This window comes from Spinacia oleracea, chromosome 2, assembly GCF_020520425.1.
Source record: "Spinacia oleracea cultivar Varoflay chromosome 2, BTI_SOV_V1, whole genome shotgun sequence".
NCBI lineage: Eukaryota > Viridiplantae > Streptophyta > Magnoliopsida > Caryophyllales > Amaranthaceae > Spinacia > Spinacia oleracea.
In genome coordinates, this window is record NC_079488.1 from 111,683,017 (window position 1) to 111,700,611 (window position 17,595).

Here is a 17,595-nt window from a genome sequence, read left to right on the forward strand (position 1 = left end):
TACAGTTTTGAACAAATCGTTTAATTTGCTATTATCACGAGTATGGAATTACAAATTTGTCTCTTGTTTGTGTTAATTTGGACATTTTAAAGAGTATTTTAATTGAACTGTCAGGATTCAGTAGAATTGCCACTTATTTGCCAGCTTTACTTGGGAGTTTGGACTTAAAATATAATGTGTGGAAGTATTTAATAAATGAAGACATGGCATAAAGTAAAAAAAAAATGTCAAGAAAGTGAACTGTTAAGTAAACAAGTGGATCAGAGATGAAAGTAGATTTGCCATCGAATAATAAAATAATTTTTTTTTGGTAGGAACTAGGAAATTTTGGTATTATTATCCTAATCCATACTCCGTATTATGGTAAAGAGGAAACATAGGTTTTTTTTTTTTTTTTTGGTGTAAGGTCGGGGAGGAGAATCGATTCCAAATCATCTAGAACCGGGATGGAAAGTCTAACCAACTGAGTTATCCATCACTCTAAAAGAGGAAACATAGGCGACTGACTGTTACTAGTAACAATAAGAACTGATATTCAGGGGTGCAACACTAGCACTTTCTAGGAGATCACCCGTCTAAATTAGTACTACTCTCGCCCAAACACGTTTGATGTCAAATGAAATTCGGTTGCATTAGTGCTAGTACGATCACATACACGTAATATCTTTATATGAGAACACGTTTGTATTTGTATTCAAATAGACAATCACTCCAAATAAACTTCACATTAGCATATTTATGCTCTGTTATGTTCACCTTATTTTTACTTATTTCGGGAAAAATAATTTCAGTTAAGGTCGGGAAATACAAGGGTTGACCAAATATAATTTATAACTAAAATAAGTTTTAATAAGTTTAAATAAGCTAAGTTCAAATAAGATAAATTCAGAAAAAATAAAGAAATATCGGATGAATAAAACGCAACCTAATAAGCAAGGTTGTAACAATACATGAAGTTACATTGTTAACCAAACAATGCTTTATTAGTGCAAAAATTTACACTAGCTACTAGGTCTATTGCATAGTATATTTCTCCCGGTCGGCCGGTATGACCTCCCATTTGATTAGGATCTACGACTACTAGTATGCATAGTATATTTCTAGTCTAGGTGCATGCAATGGAGGATAGGCAGATCCAAGTATTAGAGCCAAATTATGTTTCCGGTGTCTTGCCTTTCTTGAGCAATGTTCCATATCGACCGAAACATTTCAATCCATTTTAAAAATGTTTTTATATTACCGTGTTGAACTATTTCATTTTGTATCTGAACACGTACTTATGAAATGAGTTGCCTATGTGTCGTAAAGAAAACCTAAAACGTACTCATACATAGTATGAGTACGTATGAGGTTATCTTTTGATTTTTCACACTAATTAAAATGAAATTAAGTGTCTCTTAAGACTTTAAGTAGGTTATCTAAGATAATGGTCTAATGGAGGAGGGTAGGCCGGTGAGTAATTAAGGTGACATGCATCTTTTCAATAATAAACTCAGAGGCTCCAACATGAGAACATATATCCCAATATCATGGCCATTGTGTTCATGCACCCACCGAAAGTATTTAGAGCATTAGAGTAACTACTTCTTCCTTAAGATTCGCCACAATATTATGGACATTAAGTATAGGACATACATGTCTTATCATTTATTTTGGAATGTTTTATATCTTTCATAACACTTCATATGGAATGTTGGCAATTCATTTTTTAAAAGGAATGTTGATAACAACTTTATGTAATTCAATTTCAACAAAACAAAAAAATCTAAGTTAACATTATCTCGGATAAAGTAAAATTAGTTTAATAGAACACATCCTGACCAAAAAACAGTAGAACGATAATAATAGTATAAAACAGATCAATCCCAATTTATTCCTCGCACGAATTTGTATGCGATAAGTTGTTGTACGCTTATCTAATATTACGTGTATTTTAATAGAAAAAGTAGATGTGATAAGTAAAAGTGGATGAACTTTTTACTTGTATGAGAAAGAATAACTATGATAGCAAAATAAACAGATAATAAAATATTATGGTTCACGCTTACTCCCTCCGTCCCGGAATACTTGACCTGTTTTCCTTATCGGACCGTCCCTTAATACTTGACCTGTTTCTAAAAATGGAAATATTCTAACAATATTATATTATTTCTCACCCCACCCCTATTAACCCACATACCCCTACTCCATACAAAAAATAATTAAAAATTCAACCTCTACTCTCCTCCAACCCCACCTCTTAACCCGCAATTTCGATGGTGCAGGCGTGTGCACCTAGATCTAGGTGCACTGGGATTAAAACGCAAACATTTTAAAACAAAACGCGTATTTTCATTAATTCTGCAGTTAAAAAGAACAAGTCTCACAATACAAAAGAACATCATGTGCTCTGTTCTTCCCTGTTTAGTTTTCGCGATTTTTTTTGTTCTTCGCTCCTTTTTATATGTCTGGGCTTCATAATTTTGAATTCAAAAAGTGTGAATAGGAGAGAGAAAGCTTACATTTGTGCATAAATTTTTTTTAGAGAGAGAAACTGATGGAAAATTCTCAAATATTCCATGATTTCTCTGTTTCAACATCAATTTCGAATGATTCTTCTTCTTGTCATCTGAATTCTTCAGCTGAAAATCAGAGTTACGAAGGTATTATTTCAATTTGTAATAACGAGTTGCATTTTTCTTTGATTTTATGATTTCGATTTCATAATAATCGTACTTTTTATGTTTTTTGTGATTGTAATTAGTTTGATTAATTTAATTTTGAATCTCATTCTTCGTTGATTTTGGTGATTGTTGATAATGAAGGTTACGAATTGGTTTTTTCGTTGATTTCGCATTTATTTCATTTATGTGGTGAAACTGATTCTGTAATAACTATTATATTTAAGGAAGATACGTTGATTTTGTCTGTTTGCAGAAAAGAACATTGTATCATTTCAGAAGAACATTTTTCAGTATCAAATGAACATGTTAAGAATACGTATTGAGACGTTCCTTTTTATTATATTTAGCTTTTCAAATAAACACTGATTGTTCTTTATTGATTGTTCTTTTAACTCTTCATTGATTGTTCTTTAAGTCATAGTGTTCTTTTCGGTCACCTTTTGTGTTCGTTTACTCTATTTTTATTGTTCATTTTAATAGTTACTGTTCCTTTGATTCTTTATTGGTTTTTTTATTATATTTGCACGGATTTTTCTTTTATGTTTTTATGAGTTTACATTGTTCTTTTGATTGACAAAATTGATTGTTGATAATTATGCCGATATTGTTCTTTTAGGTTTTAATGTGTTCTTTTGATTGACAAAACTGATTGTTCTTTTAACTGTTTATTGATTGTTCTTTTAATGCGTAGTGTTCTTTCCAGTCTAGTTGGAGTGTGTAATTTACTCTTGATGCATTGTTCTTTTCTAATAGGTACTGTTGTTTTTTATTCTTTATTGGTTGTTCTTTTATATCTGCCCAAATTGTTCTTTTAAGTTTTAATGTGTTCTTTTGATTGACTAATTGATTGTTCTTTTAACTCTTCTTTGATTGTTCTTTTCATGCCTAGTGTTCTTTTCAGTCTACATGGATTGTTCGTTTACTCTGTGCATTGTTCTTTTTAATGGCTACTGTTCTTTTAAGTTCTTTTGTTCTTTTTTTTTTCTGATTTTTTTTATTTTATAAATTTCCAGATATATTAAATAATTCAGTTAATAATTCAGAACAAAATGATGCTAATGAGGATCCAGAATCCTATGTGGTTATTGGCCAAGGTACATGAATTGTACTTTTACTTGTTTATCACAATGTTCGTTTACGTCTTGTGTTTGTTCCTTTATCATACTTATGATGTTCTTTGTGTTCTTTTTTATCGTCATGCAGATTTTGAAGAACCAGTTTCATTAGAGGGAAGTGTAGTTAAGGATGATGATGAGGCGTATGAGTTATACAACAGTCATGCATTTAGGAATGGTTTTGGTACTAGGAAGGGTAAAAAGGAGTATAGAAGTGGTACTAGAATAGTTCGACAACGGTTTTTTGTTTGTGCATACGAGGGGTTTAAAAATCCAGATGGTGTTGTGCCTAAATCCTTTAAAAAAATTGATAGGAGAACTGGATGCAAGGCTTCAGTTCAGTTTGATGTTGATAAGAAAACTGGAGTGTATGTTCTTTCTAAACATTCCCGTCTGCATAACCATTCAATGGTTCCTGCTAATAAGAGACACCTTATTAGGTCACATAGGCACATTTCAAAAGAACAATTGGCTTTTCTTACTACTTTTACTTGTAGTGGCACGAAGCTTGCTGATGTTCTTAGAGCTATGAGGAAAGAAGTTGGTGGTGAGGCGAATTTAGGGTTCACTGTTCCTGACGCGTATGATGCTGTTTTGGCAGAGAAGAAGAAAAAGTTGGATGGTTGTGATTCAAATCAGTTGATCAGATGGTTCGCTATGAGGCAAGCTAAAGAACATGATTTTTATTATGATTTTCAATTGAATGAAGAGAATCAGTTGATCAATTTTTTTTGGAGAGATGGAAGAATGCGGTCTGATTATGAAGCTTTTGGTGATTTATTGATTCATGATACAACTTATCGTACTAATAAATACGATATGATTTGTGGGCCTTTTGTTGGAATGAATCTTCACACTCAAAATATCATGTTTGGAGTGGGTTTTATATTGAATGAGAAGGCAGGTACTTTTGACTGGCTTTTTAATTCTTTTTTGACTTCAATGGGAGGGAAGCAACCTGTGACTATCATGACTGATCAATCTTCTGCCATGGACAAGGCTATAAGGTAAAGTTCTTTTAGGTTGTTTGTATGTTCGTTCATCAAACACTTTTGTTCTTTTGTATTTTTGTACAATTTTTTATGTTCTTTTTCTTTTGTCTTTTTGTTTAGTTTATATTTTTATCTATTTTTTTGGTTTATGGTTTTTTAGGGAAGTGTTTCCAAAATCGAGGCATCGTTTGTGTACATGGCACATAGGGGAAAATGCTGTTGTAAACATCAAAGGTGTTATGGCCAAAGAAGGTTTCAAACGTCGGTTTGATTATGTTTTGAAATATACTGACACAGTTGCTGAGTTCGAGCATTATTGGAATAGGTAAAAATTATTTTGCTAATAGACTGATTAGTATTTAAAATTTTGTTTTGTTCTTTTCATTCGACGACATGTTTTTTGTAATGTTAAATAGTGTTCTTTTCATGGTTGATGAAACTTGTTCTTTTAATCTGGTATTTTAATGTTCTTTTCTTTGTTTAATAGAGTCCATACTTCTTGAACTGTGATTGTGTGTACTTTCTTTTCAAGTTTTATTGTACTGTATATTGTTCTTTTTTTGTCTTCATTTGTTCTTTGTTTTACTCAGGGCGTTCGTTTTGTGTCTCTGATTGTTCTTTTGTTCTCCTCGTTTGTTCTTTTGTAGTCTTATGACTGATTACAATTGCAAGACACACAAATGGATAGAGAGGTTATATGATTTGAAAGAGAAATGGTGTCCTGCATATAACAAAGAGTGGTTTTCTGGGGGTATTTTATCTTCTCAAAGGAGTGAGACGACAAATCATTCTATTTCTAGGAGGTTGCATAAAACGAATGGTTTATGTGATTTTTATAAGTGTTTTTTAGATGTAATTGATGAATGGAGAAGTAAGGAGAACAAGGGAGATTATAATTCTTCTACTGGAAATAGATATTACGCATGTGCGGATAACATGTTATGTTTGCATGCGCGGGATGTGTATACCATTGCAATATATTTGATATTTGAGCAACGATTCATCAAAGCAATTGGTTTGAGGTGTCAACGCATTTCCTATGAGTTTCCAGTTTCTAAGTACATTGTTGGGCATCCTACAAAGGATTTTATTAGACATGTTGTGATGTTTAATGAGCAAGAGTTGGTTGTTGATTGTACTTGCAAGTCATATGGAGAGATAGGAGTTCTTTGTTCTCATATTCTTCGAGTTTTCATTGTCCATAATGTTGAAGAGATTCCCAAACAATACATTATGAAGAGATGGACCAAAAAGGCTATGAACATGATTGTTGAAGAAGGAGAAGATAGAGATAATGAAGTAAGTGTTGTTTCTGCTTCAGTTTGGAGGATGCAAAGCATAAGAAATTGCATTAAAGTTATAAATGAAGCTCAACATTGTCCGGCTGCAAGGAAGCTTATTGATTTGGGTGTGTTGGATATGTCATGCAAAGTGAAGGAGTATATTGGTGGTGTTGAAGGGGATGGTAATGTATCAAACAAGTATGTGCGAGAAGAAACTCTACTTGATGGCATTGAGCCTTCAACAGACACAGTTTTGCCGGATGTTGTTGAACCGATTGCTGAAAAAGTCATTCCAACAATGATTCAAAATCCACCAAAGCGAAAGAGGAAGATTAAGAACGGGACTGAAAAGGCTAAAGAGAGGAATGTGAGACCTAAAGGAATTGTTGAGAAGAAACGCAATAAACTGAAAGGTTGGAACAAGAGAAGAGAAAGACATGTTGATAATTTGAGGGAGGAAACTCAGTCTACTGATCAGGTAAACTGTTCTTTTTAAACATTTATTTGTTCTTTTATTACTTTGGAATGTTCTTTTTGTTTATCATTGTTCTTTTTTCCATTTTTATTTTCTATTTATCCTTTTTGTTTATGATCTTTTAGTTTACTTTATTATGTTCTGTTCTTTTTAATAATCTATTTGTTCTTCTATTCCTTTAGTTTGTTCCTTTTGTTTATCATTGTTCGTTTTTCTTTCTATATGTTCTTTCGTCTTTTTGTTTATGTTCTTTTGCTAAACAGTTCATTTTTAAAAAAAACATCTATTTGTTCTTTTAATGTTTATTACGTTCTTTTTTGAACTGTTCTTTTTTATTATCTATTTTGTTCTTTTTTCTTCTTTATCATGTTCTTTTATTCCTTATTGTTTGTTTGTTCTTTTTCAGTGTATCATAAATTTACCTGTTGGTGGGGTTTTGGTTCATCCAACATCTTCAAATTCACAATTGGAAGCATATGTTCCAGATGATTATTTTGGAGTACACATACAACCTTTGTAGATTCATTTACGATTGGTAATATTTTTATTTTTAGTTTGTTGTGTTTTTAATCATTTGTTTTTGTATTCTCAACAATGTTCTTTTACTCTTTTGATGTATATTTTTACGGGCTACTGATGTTTGGCTCATTCAATATTTTGAAATGAGAATTTTTAGTTGTATATATTCTTATTTTTGTTTTTATTTTTGTGCAATTAGGATTGCAAAATTATTGCATAAAGGAGTATATTCTTAAATGTGAAAAGAACTTACTAAAAGAGAATAAAAAGAATTTTGGAAAGGAAAGAACATATCCCATGATATAGAAGAACATGGTCTGGGATTGAAAAGAACTTGAACCTTTAATTGAAATACTTGTTTAAAATATCCAAACTACTTATCTGCAACTACTAGAACATCTAATTGTTTCCAAAAGAACACCACACATGTTTAAAAGAACAACCCATAACTCCAGCAATAACCATATCTACAAAATATACCATTGTTTTTTAAAGCATACTTCTAATAAAAGGTAAATATTATTCTGCCTTCATGAAAACAACCAACTATTCAACTTGATTAGCTCTCTTCAATGCCAGATACATTAGCTCATGCCTTTTGTTCAGAACGGATAATAAGATTTCAGTACCGTACCGCATTCTCAGCCTGCAAATAAAGTCTTTCTGAAAACATAAAATAGTACATTAATAAAAGATTATATATTAAAATAATATACGTACATATATTCAAAATTTACTTACATCTTCATCTGTGTTTTTGAAGCCACAATTCCAAGTCTGGTTGCCTTTGTAGGTCTCCATATGCCTCATTGCATATACCCCACAATCAGTCTTGTTTGTTCTGTTCTTCCATGGCATTTCAAGCAACACAATTTCATATGCTGAAATCTGTGCCTTCCGCAAAGGATGTCCTTCTTGTTCAGAAAATATTGTCCATGCTTCAAACTGAAATAAAAAGAACATTTAACTTAGTAAAAGAACAAAGAACAACAAAGAAACATAGAACAACAAAGGAAGGAAAAAAGAACATTTAATTTAGTAAAAGAATAAAGAACAACAAAGGAAAGAACAAATAAAATATATAAGAGGAAATTCTTCAAATAGACTTACAGTTCTTTCTGCAAATGTTTTATATTTATCATCATATGTAATTCCTTCAGGTAAGGAGAGATTGTCAATGATCTCCACCTTCTTCGCCTTTTGGTTGATTACAATGAGATAAAAATGATCACCAGACCAGACTGGAAAGAACAACTACAAGCAGAGAAAAGAACATTAAACAAAGGAAAAGGAACATATGTAAAAAAGAAAAGAACAATTTTATAATTTTACCAGATGGAATCCCTTCAAAGACTTCACACCAGCAGTTTCATACTCATGGCGTACACTTAAAATAAAATTTTCTAAGCGTTTGCTTTCGGTTGCTTGACTATCCTGTGATCCACCATACGGTTCATTCTGGCAGAGCATATTCTGCACCGAAAAAAAAATAATTTTAAATATATGTTATATAATAAAAATTATTGAAGAAGTACGAAAATATGATTTTTTAGTGATATTAAAACTTACGAAAGGGATTGTAGAGAAATAGAACTTCAAGTTACTCTTGACACTTTGATCTGGATCATCATTCAGTATTCTTGCAAAAGTGTCAATAACATTATTCATCACCCACGCATTGGGAGCTGTTTTAAAGGAAAAGAACAAAAATATGAGTAAAAGGAACATCAACAGCATTTAAAAGAACATTTTAAATTCCAATAATTAAATATATACCTAGGGTTTGAAACTCTTCTCTGGTAACTATATTCCAATCATCAGTGTACAACACCTGACTGTTATAAGAATGAAAATAAAATTTCCATAAGAACATGTACAAAAAGAACATCTACATTCAAATACTTGTAATAGTATAAAATTCTTACGTTGGGCTTCCCTTTCCAAAGGCATAATCCAGTACGCATCGCATGTCCTTTTCCTTTTGATTCAACTGTTCTTCCCCAACCAGTAGGTGTGAATACTGAGTTAAGAAGGGTGACAGTAACTTGAGGGGAACATTTTTCTTTCTCTTAACAAGTTTAGGTACTTGTACGTTATCTGGATCCTCTTCCTCACTTATGAAAACAAAGACATTATAAAGTAAAAAGAACATATTAGAGGGAAAAACGAATTCAGACTAACAATAAAAAGAACAACAAAGTGAAAAGAAAAGAACATTTTATAAATGATAATGAAAAATAACTTGTAATAATAAACGAAAAATAACTTATAAAATAAAATGCAGTAGTCATACTCTATGTTCATAGATGTAGGTGCATTTTCTGGTTGCGAGTACACCGCACTTGGAGTGCTAAAAGAGTGGAAAGAAAAGAATATATTACTATAAATAAAAAGAACAAAAGCGAGAAAGAAAAGAACATTAAATTGAAGATTATGAAAATTATATTTTAATAAAATACAGTAGTCTTACTTCAGGAATATTGATGGAGTTTCCATTTCAGTCTGCGACTCAGCAGCAGTTGGAGTATTAAACTCGGATTCTTCAGTTCTAACAGTTGGAGACATGGGGTTTCCATCTTCAGCTCCTTTGATTAAACCTTCCATAGTCTGAAACTCGGAGTCTTCAGTTCTAACGGTTGGAGACATTGGTTTTCCATCTTCAGCTCCTTGGATTAAACCTTCCATATCTGATCTCACATTTTCAGGTTCTCTGTGTATTACAAAAAAAAAATAAGAACATGTGAGGAGGAACAAAGAACACAATGAGAAGAATTAAAGAACAAAAGTGCAATGAAAAAGAACATATAAGTTAATATTAAAAGTAGGAAGATATTAAAGTAAATATAGAAAGAACATAAAGAAATATATGAAAGGAACATTCCGAATAAAAGAAACAAAAGATCCATTAAATAATTGTATAAAGACAGAGAATTAATAAAAAGAACAAATCAAACGAATAAAAAAACAAATAATTGTTTATAAAAGAACATTGTGAATAATGAAAGAAACAGTCACATATTTATTATACATGTGTATGTGAACTGTTTTAAAAGAACGCATACTCAGTTTTTTCTGTAGGTGGCTGTTGTTTTTCAGCTTCATTTTTGTTGTCCCCTGAAATTGTCTCCAAATCACGTTCAGTCAAAGTTTTGTTTGCCAAGATTGCTTCTAATCTCATTTCCTCTTCAAAGTCGTGTGCCTGAGGAGGAGGATTTGAATCGGAAACCATTCCAAGCTTCAATGTCAAATCAGCAAATACATTAGGCTGGGAAGGCATGATCGGAGGTGTTAAAAATGGTGGCAAATCAAATGTAACATCCTCAGATTCCTTGATTTCCTTTCTTTCATTTCCTTCTGTTGCCTTTCGTACTGCTTCCTCAAATAGTATTGTGAAGTAGTCTGAACTGAAAAATTCTTTATCTTGACTGAGGATTGAACCAATCTCCTCAGTATTCCTTCCTTCTTGCCGCTCTTCTGTAGAGTTGCCCTTCTCAAAAGTAACTGGAATTTCAGTTCCAGAGCATGTTGACCACATTTTTGCCATATTGAATGGCAGACTTTTTTTGACATCAATAGTAGTGTCAAAGAACTTTCTGGACAACGACAATAAGTCGTTGAACTTGTTCATGACACTACTGAGTTCAGTAGTGGTTTTAGTGAATTCAGCATGGAATTCCTGTTTAACAATAACAACAATAAGGACTGGATAAATAAAAAGAACATTCGAATGGAAAAAAGAACAAGAGAGATCCCTAAAAGAACATTCAAGTAGAACATAGAAACATTGTTAAAGATCGAAAGAACATGTTAAAGAGATAAATGAACATGTAAATAACATGCTTAAACATATAAAAGAACATTCAAATGTAAAGAACATCTTTTTAAGAAAAAAGAACATGCTTAAATAACATGAATAAACATTTAAAAGAACATGTAAAAGAACGTAAAGAACTAGTTTTTGATAAAAAGAACATAAACACAGAAAGCAAAAAACATGGTAGGAAAAAAGATTATATTGAGTACGTAAAAGAACATTTGTTGGAGGAAAAAGAACATTACAACAAAAACGTTGAAAAAATAAATGCAATGGTTTTGTTGAGTGAATTTAATTTTACCTCAATTGTAGAAGGGACTTTTGCTTTCTCACTGGGGTCTGCCTGTTGCTCTGGCAAATCTTTGTCATCCCCGAGTTGAGTCACTGGTGCACCTTGATGTTCTCTGGACACATCATTTGTGGACCAGTTAGGCTCTTGGTGTTGATGTTGCTGTTGTGGTTGCTGCAGTGGTTGCTGCGATGGTTGTTCATCATGTTGCTGCTGTTGTTGTTGTGGGTGTTGAAGAAGAAGTGGTGGTGGTTGTTCACTGAGTGCTTTTTGCTGTTTGAGCAGCTCCATATCCTCCCTGTACAGTTGTAGCTCAGGTGGACCTTGAATTCTGTCCAGAATCAAGCCATGTCCGAAGCCTGTAGCATTGTCATTGCGTACCCTGCTGCTTATCATATCTCTTGTCCAGCAAGAAATTAGGGGGAAGTTCCTTGGAGGGTACTCTTCCATGATCTGCACCCGATCGAAATAACATACCTAATTTAACAATAACAACATAATTTATTGTTAGTTAGGTGAAAGAAGAAGATGAAAGTAATATATATAACAAAGGGAAATGCTAGCTTAATGATTGAAATTTACCATTAGAAATGGTAGTGGACCAGCAAACCATCTGCTACGGTCCACATTCCAGTACATAGCTGCCCCAAGAAGGCTGGTGTATGCATACTGGCACCAATTTAGATTCCTCACTTGCTCCAAGTCAACAGTGCTTGCTAGGAATCTGAAGTTTGGCTTTTGAAACAGAAAAATATAAAAGAAAAGAACATTAATTATGATTTTAAATAGAATAAGAAAATAGAACATTCAATAGAAAATAAAGGAACATTAGAGAGAATGAAAAGAACAATGAAAGAAGAGCAAAAGAATATTGAATACAACTGAAAAGAACACAACTAACATTCATATAAAGGAAAGTACAACAATAGGACAGTGAAAGAGAAAGAAAGAACATGGAATTCGACAAACAAATAAAAGAACAATAAATATTAATAAACATTTAAAAGAACATAATACGCAAACAAAAGAACATTAATGAGAAATAAAAGAACATAAATGAGAAACAAAGGAATTTTGATGTAAGAAAGAACATGGAATATCATACAGAATAAAAGAACAGTGAGAAATATTTAAAAGAACATAATACGCAAACAAAAGAACATTAATGAGAAATAAAAGAACATTAATGAGAAACAAAGGAATTTTGATGTAAGAAAGAACATGGAATATCATACAGAATAAAAGAACAGTGAAAGAGAAAGAAAGAACATGGAATTCGACAAACAAATAAAAGAACAATAAAAATATTAATAAACATTTAAAAGAACATAATACGCAAACAAAAGAACATTAATGAGAAATAAAAGAACATTAATGAGAAACAAAGGAATTTTGATGTTTACCGATAAATTAGTAGTGGATTTAATGCAGGTGTTAACTGCAACCACTAGGAAAGATCTCTTCCAGTTATCATCAACTGGAGTCTCATCTTTGATCAGTTTTTCAACCATTTCTTTCAATTTTGGGCATCCAGACTTCACTTGCCAGTATGCCCAAAATTCAGCAAAAACCCTCAACACTTCAGGATCTTGTTCATCCGTCCATTCCACGACCGGAGCTCCTCCAATAGGTATACCGTACACCAGGTATACATCCTCTACAGTAATATCAAGGGAAGACTTTGGTAGATGTAAGGACCGGTCGGACGAGTTGAAATTCCTAACCAACTCGTACGGGAATGGATTTTCGTTTTGTGGGATGTCAAGTTGCAGAAGAGATCCAAAGCCTAACTCCACGATGGCTTGTTGTTTTCTTATATCATGTGGTTCATTAGATGCAATTCCCCTCAAGAATCGCATCATCAATTGCGGAGTTTGCCTTAGATTTAGTTTCCTTTCTTCAGGTTTTGGTTTGGCAACAACCAAAGATTTTGGTTTCTCATCATCCACCTCCTCCATGACCTCATCAGAAACAACAATTTGTTTACTTCTTGTTGCTCTCTGGAAAAAAGAAAAAATATAAAGAACATTAGTCAGGGAGTAAAAGAACATTATATGGAAGAAAAAGAACAAATAACTTAAGAAAATTTTTGACCTTCTCAACTACTTTTTTCCCCTTCTTCATTAAGGGTTCACTTTCCTCTTCTACTTCTTCACCTTCTTCTTCACCTCCTTCTTCATCTTCCTCGTCTTCATAAACCTCCCTCACAACTATCTGATTAACTTTGCTACCCCTCTGAATGAAAAAAGAACATAAATGATGATGTAAAGAACACAAGACAGGAAAAAAAGAACATTCTTTATTTAAAACACAGCATTTATCTCTATTATAATATAACATTAAGGTAAATAAAAAGATATACAAAAAGGGTAATGTGAAGTTTACCTTAAGTGCTGCAGTCTTTTTCAAAGTAACTCCATTCCCCTTCTTAGCATTTGGTGCAACTTTTTTTGTTGAAATTTTCTCAGCAGGCAACAAGCTCTTCTTCTTATGTGCCTCTTCCAATTCCTGCTTTACCTCTTTGATAAGATCGGGAAATTCTTCTTTCAGCAATTGACTTCTGTTGACCAAAACAATAGAACATAAGTAGTAAAAAAAAAGTAAAACACAGAAAATAAAAAGAACACCATTTATGTAAGTTACCTTGTCCTTTTCCTGTTTGGTATTGATTTCCTAGACTTCCCCTTTGCTTTTTCAGGTTCCTCACCAGCTTCTTCTCCGTCTTTTTTCTTTCTAGTAAAAACATAAATGCAAAAGTATGTTTAAGAAACGAAAAATAACAACTACAATGTAAATATGAAATAGTATTAACAAACACAGATGATACCTCAAAGTAATTTTTAAGTTCGTTTTCTTTTCTTTTCTTTCTGGTTCATCCAGCTCTTCTGGAACTTTTACCTCAGCCTCCTCTTTTTCAGGTTCTTTCACTTCTTCATGCACTTTTACTTCATGCTCTTTCTTTTCAGTTTCTTCCTGCTTTTCAGGATCTTTGCTGGAATTTTTTTGTCCTTCTCCACCCTTCTTTTTTTGTTCAATCAGATCCAGCTGCTTTTCCTGTTGTAGCAGCTTTTCCTGAAGTGCTTGCACCATCTTCTGTTGTTCTTGCAATGCTTTCCTTTGTTTGGAAAGTCTATAATGAAAAAATATATGTCATGAAAAAAAGAACAACACCAAAAACACATGTTATGAAAAAAGAACAACAGAAAAATGTTTAAAATAACACATGTAATGGAAAAAGAACAACATGTCGTGTACAAAAGAACACAGCTATGCTTTTGGAAAGAACACATATTATGAAAAAAGGAACAACACAAAAAACAAGTGCACAGTTCTCATCCTGCACCCTTGTACAATATCTTATTCATCTGATTTTTTTTATTTTTTCATATACAATATATAAATAATGTTTGTCCTCCATATTCTCATTCATTCATCATTTCATAATTTTAGCAACACATTTTAGAGAGAGAAAAATGAGAGGTTTTATTTTCTCTCAACAGAAGAGAGAATTTAAGAGAGAGAAAGAGTGAAATGCGATTTCTACTTTCTTCTCTCTCCAACTTTTCGCATTATTGTTCCTGTTTTTTTGAGAATTAGTGAATTAATCAGAATACTAATTCTCAGGAGATGAAAAAATACAATTTGCTAATTTTCGTAGAAAGAAAATTGAAGGAGATAATGAAATTCAAGAGGATTGTGATCATTTGCTGAGGATTTATGTTGATGTTGTTGATAAATGTTGTTCAACTGTTGATCAAGGTATGCTTATATGTTCCTTTTCTTATGTTCTTTTTATTAAGTGTTCTTTTACTGTGTGCTAACAGTTTTAGGTTTGTCTTTTAAATGTAGATGGTTTGTTCTTTTATCCGTGATTGATTGTTCTTTATTTTTTAAAATACATTTAAGAACAAGTAAAAAGAACACCATCTTATCAAATCTAAGCACATTGTTCTTTTTAATTTTCATTGATTGTTCTTTTAATGCCTAGTGATCTTTTAAGTAGACATGGACTGTTCTTTTCTTCTAGATGCATAGTTCTTTTTAAGCCTACATTAATACTGTACTGTTCTTTTGAGTGTACATTGGTTGTTCTTTTGAGTCTACATTGATTGTTCTTTAAACCTGCACAGTTGGTTCTTTTAAGTTTTTATAGATAAGAACATAGATAAAAAAGAACATAGATCAAATTCAATAGATAAGAACAAAATTATAGATCTAGGTTTAAGTTCGTCAAAATTGTACTGTTCTTTTTAGTCTATTTGTTGTTCTTTTAACCTGGGCGAATTGTTCGTCAAACAGTAGGGCTAATAAAAAGAACAGACAGTAAATAAATAAAAGAACATAGATCTACTTATTTAATTTAAATTTCCACTGTTCTTTTGAGTTAACATTCGTTGTTCTTTTAAATCTATACCATTGTTCTTCTAAGTGTATGATTCAGTGACTTAAAATACATTTAAAAAAAAACATAAATGTAGATCTACTTTTAAATTCGTTAAAAAATGTATTTGGTTTCGTTATTGTAATTAGAACATTAAGGAAAACAAAAAGAACAAACAGAAGGTGTAAATGAACCTAGGTTTTTGTTTAAAAAATCCACTTACTCGCTCTCTTCTTCTTCTTCTTCCGTTTCTGAAACTTCTTTGTTGATATCTTCCAACAAATCCGCATCAATTGTTGGTGTAATTTCTTTCTCTTTCTTCTTTTTGTTTCTTAAGTTCAATAAAGTCGTTGTCAAAGGAACATCATCCCTTCAAATGAAATTTTATAGAAAATTAAAATTCATGGGAAATTCTCTAAAAATTAAAATTAAACTGAAATTCAAGAAAAAAGAAAAGAAAAATGAAGTTGAATTCTTACTCAATAGAACATTTCGCATCAACTTCTTCTCCTTTTTTCGATTTCCCCATTTTCAATTGTTAGGGTTCAAGTTTTTGTAACCAGATTATCACTTCCAAAAAACAAATTGGGGAAGTTTTTAGAGTGAAAATAGTAGAATTCCAAATTGGAGAAGTTCGGATTTGCAATAATTTGAAAGGTTTTGCACTGTTTTTTTGATTGTTGGTGAGTGAAGGTTTTGCATGTAGGTTGAGTGTGAAAGTGAAAATAAATGTCGCATTCAATGATGTCTTTATATATGATAATTGAAGAGAGAGAAAATAACTGCTACAGTATTTTCAAATTTAAACTTCCTTTTTTTTTTGTTGTTCTTTTCGTCCGCTCTTTTGTTCTTTTGGCCTATAAGTAAAGAAAATGATGTTCGTTTGAGTCTCCTTTGTGTTCTTTTTATTATCTGTTGTTAGTATTTTTAAATTTGTTTTTTATTAATGTTTTTACTTAAATTATATTTTTTAATTTTTTTTATTTTAAACAGTAATCTACTTTTTAATTTTTTAAAATACAAAATGAAAGACAAGTAACTTATTTAATTTTTTTTATTAAAAGATTTTGAGGAGAGAGAAATTAACTGCCACGTTTTATGTTTTCATAGGAAAACTTCTGTTTTGCGGTTTTTTTCTTGCCACGTTCATTATTTCAATAAAAAACTTCTGTTTGGCGGTTTTTTTCACTTTTTAACGTTTTTGTTGTTCTTTTCGTTGGTTCTTTTGTTCTTTTGTGCGTCTGGTGTTGCATTTGCCATGTTCTTTTTAAAAGTGCAGAGAAATCGTTCTTTCCTTGTTTTAACCTTTCTGGTTTTTAATATGTTTGTGTTTTTCTTTTTTTCTTTTTGTTCTTTTCCTTTACTTTCTGATCTTCTCTCATTTTAGTGTATTATGTTCTTTTACGTGTTTTAATCTTTTTGGTTTTTAATATGATTGTTCTTTTCTATTTGTTCTTTCGTTTAATTGCTGATGTTCTTTCTTTTAGTGTTTTATGTTCTTTTACGTGTTTTTACTTATTGTTCTTTTACGTGTTTTTATTTATTTGTTGTTTTAACCTTTTTTGGTTTTCAATGCTATTGTTCTTTCCTGTTTTACTTATTGTTCTTTTGGTTTAATTCTTGATGTTCTTTCTTTTATATTTTTGTGTTCTTTTATATTTTTTGTTGCTTTTTTATGTTTTTGCGTTTTGTTCTTATTTTTCTGCGTTTTCAATGCTATTGTTCTTTCCTGTTTTACTTATTGTTCTTTTGGTTTAATTCTTGATGTTCTTTCTTTTATGTTTTTGTGTTCTTTTATGTTTTTTATTGCTTTTTTATGTTTTTGCGTTTTGTTCTTATTTTTCTGCGTTTTCAATGCTATTGTTCTTTCCTGTTTTACTTATTGTTCTTTTGGTTTAATTCTTGATGTTCTTTCTTTTATGTTTTTGTGTTCTTTTATGTTTTTTATTGCTTTTTTATGTTTTTGCGTTTTGTTCTTATTTTTCTGCGTTTTGGTTCAGGTGCACCTAGATCTAGGTGCACGCGCCTGTACCATCCGCGCGTTGCCTCTTAACCCACCTCCCA

The 17,595-nt window shown here is 31.7% G+C and overlaps 3 protein-coding genes across 3 annotated transcripts; 1 reads left to right on the forward strand and 2 right to left on the reverse strand.

Moving 5' to 3' along the window:
• Positions 1–2,988: 2,988 nt before the first annotated feature.
• LOC130468117 (protein FAR1-RELATED SEQUENCE 5-like) lies at positions 2,989–7,211 on the forward strand. The gene is made up of 5 exons (XM_056837858.1): positions 2,989–3,757; positions 3,867–4,785; positions 4,931–5,095; positions 5,418–6,531; positions 6,935–7,211. The coding sequence occupies exons 2-5, from the start codon at positions 4,187–4,189 to the stop codon at positions 7,046–7,048; spliced, it is 1,992 nt and encodes a 663-aa protein (XP_056693836.1). The 5' UTR covers positions 2,989–3,757; positions 3,867–4,186; the 3' UTR covers positions 7,049–7,211.
• A 138-nt stretch (positions 7,212–7,349) lies between these two features.
• LOC130468118 (uncharacterized) lies at positions 7,350–9,751 on the reverse strand. The gene is made up of 9 exons (XM_056837859.1): positions 9,518–9,751; positions 9,341–9,397; positions 8,973–9,161; positions 8,824–8,882; positions 8,617–8,732; positions 8,380–8,520; positions 8,158–8,301; positions 7,789–7,992; positions 7,350–7,710 (listed from the first exon to the last, which is right to left on the reverse strand). Exons 1-9 carry the CDS (start codon positions 9,730–9,732, stop codon positions 7,594–7,596), a joined length of 1,242 nt encoding a protein of 413 aa, XP_056693837.1. The 5' UTR covers positions 9,733–9,751; the 3' UTR covers positions 7,350–7,593.
• Positions 9,752–9,956: 205 nt separating this feature from the next.
• LOC130468119 (uncharacterized) lies at positions 9,957–16,273 on the reverse strand. Its single transcript, XM_056837860.1, has 10 exons — positions 16,011–16,273; positions 15,755–15,901; positions 13,978–14,280; positions 13,794–13,883; positions 13,536–13,710; positions 13,245–13,385; positions 12,554–13,150; positions 11,733–11,885; positions 11,163–11,627; positions 9,957–10,723 (listed from the first exon to the last, which is right to left on the reverse strand). Exons 1-10 carry the CDS (start codon positions 16,058–16,060, stop codon positions 10,094–10,096), a joined length of 2,751 nt encoding a protein of 916 aa, XP_056693838.1. The 5' UTR covers positions 16,061–16,273; the 3' UTR covers positions 9,957–10,093.
• Between the last annotated feature and the right edge of the window lie 1,322 nt (positions 16,274–17,595).